The sequence below is a fragment of the Tachysurus vachellii genome, chromosome 8, assembly GCF_030014155.1.
Source record: "Tachysurus vachellii isolate PV-2020 chromosome 8, HZAU_Pvac_v1, whole genome shotgun sequence".
In the NCBI taxonomy this organism is placed as follows: domain Eukaryota; kingdom Metazoa; phylum Chordata; class Actinopteri; order Siluriformes; family Bagridae; genus Tachysurus; species Tachysurus vachellii.
In genome coordinates, this window is record NC_083467.1 from 23,079,002 (window position 1) to 23,088,383 (window position 9,382).

Genomic DNA, 9,382 nt, shown 5'->3' on the forward strand with positions numbered 1-9,382 from the left:
GAGAGAAAATTTTTTTTAAATAATTTCTACAGCTGAAGTAACAGTCAGAGCAAAATGTGCCATTAATGTCTACACTGTTACTGAATAAAAAAGCAGTCCTTAGACCCAGTGAGAGTCAGTGTGGTGTTGTGGGTGCTGCTTGGCATTCTGCTGCTGATTCCTCCTTCTCCACCACTCCGAAAACAAAAAAGCCTCATGACAAGAGCTTTCCTTACATCCGTGGAGAATCCTGATTGATTTGATTTGCTCTACAAAGAAAAATGGCTTGAAATGTTAAAGTATGTTTGCTTTGAAATCTTATTTTATTATTTCCTGTCACATTTTGTGTGTGTGTGTGTGTGTGTGTGTGTGTGCATGTGTCTCTCTCTCTCTGTTTTTCTGTCTGTCTCTGTGTCTCTCTCTCTGTCTGTCTCTCTCTCTCTCTCTCTCTCTCTCTCTCACTCTTTCTCTCTCTCGATCTCAGACAGTCAATTTTGTGCGTGTGTGTGTCTCTCTCTCTCTGTTTGTCTGTCTCTGTCTGTGTCTATCTCTGTCTGTCTATCTCTGTCTGTCTCTCTGTCTGTCTCTCTCTCTCTCTCTTTCTCTCTCTCGATCTCAGACAGTCAGTTTTGTGTGTGTGAGAGAGAAACAGATCATTTAATTTTCCTTCCACGAGAGCAGCATGTGAACAATTCTGACTGACATCAATAAACCTTATCTGAATGTCTCTGTCACACTGACACGCACACACACGCACACACACGCACACACACGCACACACACGCACACACACACACACGCACACACACGCACACACACACAGAGAGAGAGAGAGCTCCAAACTTTATAACCCATCACTGCTTAAGGAGATGGTTTAATTTTATCTTCAGATGTTTTTCATCAGGACGTCTGCAGATTGCTTTATTGATTTATGAAGTAGGAGTCACAGAGTTCAGGATCCTGATGTTTGGGAGGAAGTCGGTTTGATTACGAAACAACACAATATTCACAACTGACACAGCGCTCCGTCTGAGAGTCGGCTTTACTCACACACTGTGGGGAAGACGAAGAAGCAGGAAAGTCTCTCTCTCTCTCTCTCTCTCTCTCTCTCTCTCTCATCCTCTGACCTCTTTGCTCTCTGGTAGAAAATACAGACAAAATCATACAGTATGTTTGAATACGATTCCTTCATCAGGCTGATCCTTGACTCTGTCCTACTAATCTTAATTTATTTTTTTTAATTGATAAATGTTCACCAAATAGATGTATTTTTTTTTCTTGTAATGATACTAAAATGTAAAATTATTTTACTTATCTATAAATATAAAATTCTATTTGAATTCTATTTGTGTTTATTTCAAAGAATGTCTTAAAAAAAATTTGAATGCATGAATGAAATAATAATTTATTAATAAAAATAATGAACTAATAAACCAATAATAACCTTAGCTTGGTGCATAAATAAATACGTTTCCCAAAATGTAACATAATGAGCTGTGTAGCTGTGCTTGAAGTGTCTTGTTAACTATTAATAGATCTCCAAGTCAGCTAAAAGTCCCTATTTCTGTGGCCTCTGGTCTCATGTGAGAGCTACTGAAGAGCTCTTTTTATCCATTACAATGTGGTCATGTGACGTATATCACGTGTTCTGAGGCTACTGGGTGCAGATTCACAAGCGCAGATCTCTCAGACTCTTTAAAGAAAGAAAGAGCGTGATCACGTGACCCAGTTGTGCATATTGGGACCTCTATTGTTTAAGCAGCACAACATTTTTAGCACTGAAAAAAGCTCTGATGCAAAATGTGCTGGGGAAAAAAAAAAGAAGTCACCCTCTCAGCACTCTGCAGGATGTGAAGTGTGTGCTGAGAGTAAATCCAAATCAGTCCAGCTGATTAGACAAGAACACACGTTGATAAGGCACAAATTATTTAAAACCTTTTTGTTTTAAACCACCATGCTCTCTGGTAATTAGTGAAAAATGCCTGACCTTATTTATTTACAATATATTATTATTTATTTTAAATATTATTTATATATATATATATAAAATTTTATTTTTTTAATGCATTTTTTATTCTATATGCATTATCATTTTAAGTCCCAGCACTTAGTGTTTCCTGATTTCTCTAGAAAAAACTTTTATTCAGTTGTATTTTATGTTGCATTTATTTTTTTTCTTAGCATATTAGTGCTAAAACAGCCTTTTATATTACACACAGTATTTATATATATTTATATATTTATGTATTTATAAACAGCCTTTTAAGGTACACACACAGTGTTTATATATTGCTTTTACAGTATATATTATAATATGGATATTATCCATTATGGTTAGTTTTTTAATGTGAAGCTTGTAGGGGGTGTTTACTTTTGCGCATTTGATAGTGCGCCCTCTGTTGGCTGTGGTGTGCATCGCGTGTATGTTTGTTATGTACCGTTTGCATGAATTTTGTATTGTAGTAGTCATTTTTCAGTCAAGTGTGTTTTGGCAGAACACACCACACTACACACACACACACACTTACACTTATATCCCCGTGGTCCAAATTACACCCTGGGTCAGTCCATTAGAGAGACGTGTGTGTGTGTGGACTTGGCTTGGTGGCCTTTGCAGGAGAATGTGTCATTGAATGCCTGTGTTCAGGGAGAGAAACACTGCAGGTCTGGGAGAGTAAAGAAAACCTAATGGCTCACACACCGCTCTCTCTCTCTCTCTCTCTGTAAATGAATGTAGCTACAACATGTTCTTCTAGGACCTCATCATGTGTGTGTGTTTCTCTCCTGCAGTTTGGAGCTGCTGTATTTGGGAGGTAACATGATCTCGTCAATCCCAGTGGAGCTGGCCAACCTGCCTGTGCTCAGCTACCTGGCGCTGTGTGACAACCGCATTCAGAGCATCCCACCTCAGTTCACCAGGTACACACACACACACACACACACACACACACACAGAGAAACACATAGACACTTTTTTGATTTCATTAACATGGTTGTCCCTTATTATGATTTAATTTTTTTTTCCTTTCCTGTTATTCATCCTTGTCACTCTTTCTCTTTCTCTGGGGTTCTTTGTCTCTGTCTATCTTTTGCTGTTTTGTTTTTCTGTAATCATAGCAAACACATTTAGTTTTTGATATCAATTGTTATAATAAATGTAACACTGACTGACTAATTTTAGTAACAACTGTTAATTTGTTAAATCTCTCTCTCTCTCTCTCCCTCCCTCTCTTTCTCTCCCCTGTCTCTCTCTCTCTCTCTCTCTCTCTCTTTCTCTCTCTCTCCACTCCAGGCTCAACTCCCTGCGTTCTCTCAGTCTCCATAATAATCTCCTGACCTATTTGCCACGTGAAATCCTCAGCCTAGTGCAGCTCCAGGAGCTCAGTCTCCGTGGCAACCCTCTGGTCGTGCGTTTCATCAAGGACATGACCTATGACCCTCCGTCACTGCTGGAGATGGCGGGTCGCACCATTAAAACGCGTAACCTGCGCTACTCAGAACAGGACCTGCCTGCCGACCTCGTCAGATACCTGGACCTGGCTAGCAAGTGTCCTAACCCTAAGTGTGGAGGTGAGACACTCAGACATTTATTATCCTGAATTGTCCTGTTCCTCTGGAAACCGAGTGTGAACTTTTTTTTTCCTTGTTGTTTACTGCAGACAAGTTTCCCCAAAAATATATCAGGTTTTATTTTGGCTATCCTTCATAACACACATTCAAATGACCATTCATCAAAAATATACACCACACACACACATTAATTTTCATTTATTATCTGTGCATTCGTACAAGATCATTTTCCCCACGTCCATGTGGGTTTCCTCTCCAGTTCACTCTTACTCCCAATATCATGCAGGTAGGCAGATTAGTTCTGGTAATTGCCCCTAGGAGTGAATGAGTGTGTGGGTATTAATGAGTTAAGTGTACTGGATCTGTGGGGGTTTCTGTCATATGGTGTATAAGATGATTTTGTCACTCCCTCTGCAGGTGTGTACTTCGACTCGTGTGTGCGCCATATCAAGTTTGTGGATTTTTGCGGGAAGTATCGGCTGCCCCTCATGCACTACCTGTGCTCCCCAGAATGCACCTCTCCCTGCAGCTCCAACCCTCAGAGCGACGCAGACTCGGATGACGACCATAGCGTCTCTGCCGATCGGCTGCAGAGAGTGCTGCTGGGATAGCACACACGCACACACACACGCACACACGCACACGCGCACACACGCACACACAGACACACGCACTCGTGCGCACGCACACACATGCACATACACACACCCACACACACACACGCACACATACACACGCACACACACAGACACACACATACACACATCTCTCTCTCTGTCACTGGTGCTGCTTCTTCAAACACACTGAATTTTGTGGCCCACCAGATTCAGTATGCTTTTTATTTCAGTACACTAACGCTGCCTTTCAGTATCGTTCATAACAAACCCTCTGCCACAGCTCTGTCCTCCGGTACAGTGCTTACTAACTCATTTGACAGATTCAAGCATAGTGTGTGTCTAACGTGAAGTTAGTGCATTATGATCACTGATCAAATTCCTCTTTTTTTATATTAAAAAATGTGCTATCTGGAAAAATGAAGTTTGAAACCGTTAAGCTTTTATTTTCTCACTTTCACTCAAATTCTTTGGTGCTGTTACATTACTAACCATTACACACATACTGTATGACAACTTCAACTGATTTTGCTTCCTTATATTTGAATTAAGGTCGCTGTATTTTTTTCTTTTCATTAACAGTAATAACACTGAGCCTCATTTATCACCCTGGATACCAATAAATTGTCCGTACAAATATTTGCACCAAATTTTTTGCATTCGTGAAAATCCCATAAACTCTGAAAAACCTTTGGAACCTTCTCGTGCTCCTGGCAGTGTGTAAATCTACGCAGAAGAAGACTAACTGATAGAATCGATTCACATGATCCGATTGTTTCAGATACGAATATTCAGTCATTTTTACAGTAACGTCAATCTTTCATGGATAAACTGCTTATTTTGAGCACGTTTACAGAATTTATCAGACGTCCTCATGACCTCGAAGTTTCTATCAAACATCATCATGCTAGTTCACTGGATCAGGGCCTAAAAAGAAAAAAAATATATTTGTGAAAACTTTGGTGATATTGAAGGTGTTAATTAATGACTGGAAAAATAAAGAAGGTGAGTCAACACAGTCCTATCATTTAAGACTAATTATTTAATTATGGAAAAGGAATTGATGACGTATAAACAGAAGAAATTATTATTATTATTAATATTAATTCATCATAATCATCATAATAAAGTAATTATAGTATTAAGTCATTATATGTAATGAAATCTTTTTACTGGTGTTGAAATGCGTCTTGAGTAATAAGTCAGAAATGCGATTTACACTCAAAATCACGCATGCGCACGAGTATGAAGAACTTCAGCCTTTCTGAAAGGGTTAGATTTTCAGCAGTTAAAATATTTACAGTACTGTGCAAAAGTTTTAGGCAGGTGTGAAAAAATGCTGTAAACAAAGAACGCTTTCAGAAATATAAATAATGAGTGTTTATTTCTGTCAATTTACAAAATGCAAAGTGAGCAAACAAAAGAAAAATCTAAATCAAATCAATTTTTGGTGTTACCAGCTTTTGCCTTCAAACCAGCATGAAGTGATGGCACGACCCCCACAGAGCCCTGATCTCAACATCATCGAGTGTGTCTGAGATTACATGAAGAGACAGAAGGATGTGAGAAAGCCGACATCCACAGAAGATCTGTGGTTAGTTCTCCAAGATGTTTGGAACAACCTACCAGACGAGTTCCATCAAAACCTGTGTGCGAGTGTACCTAGAAGAATTGCTGCTGTTTTGAAGGCAAAGTGAGGTCACACCAAATATTGATTTGATTTAGATTTCTCTTTTGTTCATTCACTGCATTTTGTTCATTTATGAAAATAAATGTTTAACACTTCCATTTTTGAAAGCATTCTTTGTTTACAGCATTTTTTCACACCTGCCTAAAACTTTTGCACAGTTCTGTACATGCAGTGTTTTGATCACAGATTGATAAATGAGGCTCACTGTTCAAACCCAACGGCCATCTTCACTCTTATGGTAACTGTTGGTAGGTCAGTCAGTTGAGACTCTCCAGTCGTTGCCATGATGATGAAATGACGTCCTAAATTTCACGATAGACAGAATTTTGGTGCCGGAAAATTGCTGTTTTGCATTTGAAGCTCACGTCGGCGAGGGTGTGTTAATAAACCGTACTGAAAGACGGTTTGAGAGAGCTGGACATGTGTCTTTACAGGAGAGATGTCCGTTACGGGTTACTGTCCTCACCTGGCAACTCTGTAGCTTTGTGTTTTATCTTGAAACAAAACAGACCGCGGGGTTTTTTTTTTCTTTCCTTTTTTTGTTGTTGTTTTCTTCTAGAAGATATTTTCTTACACCATTAGGGGCCACGTGGTGCTAAAATCGTGTGACATTAGCAACAAAGCAGCGTTCGAATCAATAGGGATGCATCTATACTGTGTTTTATACCTGTTTTTTGGTACTCGTCTAGACCGATACTGATCCTCAACAACATACTGGAAAGTTGTATAACATTTTATTCAGCTCTGTTGACGTTTTTTCCAGTTTACGTACTGGCCGTGAAAAAGCGCACGAGTGTGTATTCAGGCGCTTCCACTTCCCGGCTTGTTCGATGACATTAGGTAGTTCAGCTGATTTTAGATAGCTCGTTCGTTTTCCATGGATGGAGAAGGGTTGCGTCAGAGAAGAGCAGGATTTGTTGTACCTTTAATTCATTTCATTGTGTTCAAATCCCTCACCTAGCATTGTTGAAGCGTTTTAGTTGTTTCTCCCCAGACTGATTAATTACTTAGCATCATTAATCAGGAAACACGCTTCAGTTCTCTGTGTTTTCATCTGGTCTGGTCAAAAGTGTGATCATTTACATTTGAATCTAATTTCTTTTTTTTTCCTCCTAAAACTACTTGGTCTCAGACAGATAGTCGGCTGGTATTGATGCATCCCTATTTTGGTATTTTTTAATCTTGGATTAAACCTGAGTGCCTTGGTTTATGTGTAGGAAATAAAATGTTTGCTCTTGCAGATTTGTACTGCTCTGAGAGAGTGTATAGTTTGAATAACGCACATATTTTTTGATTTTTAGATCTAACAATTAGACTGTGAATTAAAAAAATACTATTTGAAGTAAAGAATAGAATATTGAGAATATTAGTACTATTAATATTGATATCAATGCAGTCTCGGTGTATTAATATTATTGATAATAGTGTGTGTGTGTGTGTGTGAGAGAGAGAGAGAGAGAGAGAGAGAGAGAGAGAGAGAATATCAGGAAATTGCACATCTGTGGCCTTTAGTTATTTCTCTGAGGCCTTAAACAGCTTACGGTTGCAGACATCTTTCCTTCATGTCGCTTTTCGTGCCCTTGCCGTCTATCTATGACAGCTGTTACATCTCTATTACAAGCCAAACCTGTTCACAGAAGAGAGACAAAGTAGAATATAGGAACTGGTCCGTTTCTGAAGTCATCATAATCAGACGGTAACAAATAGATGTGAGCTTCTGGACACGGTGTGACGATCATCTGTCTTTGTATTCAATGTAAAACTTCTTTAACAATTCAAACTGGTCGTTTTAAATTGAGTTTCATTTCCATAACGCAAAAAATTTTGATACATGAGAAGGAAAGATACTAAATGTTTTAATAGTTTTCATACAAATGTTTTTAATAGTACTGATTGTCCATTTGCTACAATTGTACTGCTCAGTAGTCTGTCCCAAATATTAAGCATTATTTTAAAAGTCAGGATTTTTGGCTCAAAAACACTAAACTGAATGTAGCGCCTTAAAATTTGGCTCATTACAACGTAACCCTGAGATCCTTTTTTGTTTTATTTACCAGGTGATATTAACGAGTCAATGCAACCGAGTGGGATTTAAATCTGGAACTGTTTAACTCCACCGTTGCACTGCTTTAGTATTAATTAACCCTATTCTCACTTGTTCTGCATCTCCCTGATATTACAGTATAGTTTGTTTAAAACTGATAAAGCCAGAGTTAATCAAGACACTTTTCTCTAATGATTTATAAAAATGCACTTTGTCACTTAATGTAAAAAAAAAAAGCATAATAAAGTGTTTTATTAAAATTAATAAATGTGTCATTTTTATTGTTCGCTTTCATTTCTGGAAAATTGAATCCTTTTTCTTACATTATCAGACTGTTATGAGAAGAAATGAACCAAAATGCTTTGCAAGCCAGTCGGGCCTTTTGAAAAATTTAGCCTCAAATCTGTTTCTACTGAAAACATGCATTCAGTTTGTTCGGATATACTGTATATAAAAGCCGCTTTATTGAAAAGATTCGATTTACTATCTAGATCTGTTTGAGAAAGCGGTCGTTAGTTTGGTTTGTATTGTACATGTGAATGTTATTATAGTCTTGGGAAAAGAACTGGATTATGACTCTTTTAGATCTGTATATGGATTGTAAAAACTCCCAGTAAATGTGTTTGTACTACCGATGATGATGATTTCGTGAGTCAGATCAAATGACTCGGCTCTCTAATAAGAGTCGACTCTCTGGGCTACCAAACAGATCGCTGCATTCTTTTTTTCTTTACTGTACCAGTTCAATTTTGGGCTGAGGAATTATTAAATAAAAGTGAAGGTAATGTATAAAATTATTACACTAAGGAAAGTATTTTAGTTGTTTAGGTTTTTTTTTTATTTGAAATGAACTTAGCCATGAAAACTTTGATCACTTAGCTAAAACTGCTAGAGGATGATTTTTGTTATCAAGCATCTACACAGTTTTAGCTGAAATCTGAAGTCTGAAGTTTGCAATATTTAATATTAGTGAGAACTACTGTGACTTACAATATCCTTTGAATACTAGCTTCAAGATTTTGTCACATACACAATGTACATTATCCTCTATGCAGTGAAATGAAAACCCAACCTACTCTTTAGAGTTCATATTAAATAACTAAACTGAAATGCGTTTCGTCCACTAACCTTTAGTTATAAGTTATAAATAATAAACAAACAAGCAGATAAATCAGTCTGGAATGGAATGCTCCGTGTCATGAAGATTTTGGACCTTCATTGAGATGAGACCAACCATGTGAGGATCCTGAGGGACCTAGAGATGTTCCAGCTCCAGTTAGATTCTGCTTCATGAAGTATTCATACATTCTAAGAGAAGATGACAACAATACATGGTCTTTGAGGACAACAACATCCTCATCAATACACAACTTTCATACTGTATATTTATAATCACACCCTCCAGTTTCACCCAAATGAGGATGAGGTTCACTTTTTGACCTCAGACACCTCTGACTTGTTCATTGGGGATAAATACACACACAT

General features: G+C 37.9%; 1 protein-coding gene across 1 annotated transcript in view; it reads left to right on the forward strand.

Annotated features, from left to right (window-relative positions):
• Positions 1–8,138, forward strand: part of lrrc58b (leucine rich repeat containing 58b) — a 12,430-nt gene extending 4,292 nt beyond the window's left edge. The window contains exons 2-4 of the mRNA XM_060876964.1: positions 2,770–2,898; positions 3,272–3,549; positions 3,967–8,138. Coding sequence (XP_060732947.1) covers positions 2,770–2,898; positions 3,272–3,549; positions 3,967–4,160 — 601 coding nt within the window. The 3' untranslated portion in view covers positions 4,161–8,138. The remainder of the gene's footprint in view (positions 1–2,769; positions 2,899–3,271; positions 3,550–3,966) is intronic.
• Positions 8,139–9,382: the final 1,244 nt, after the last annotated feature.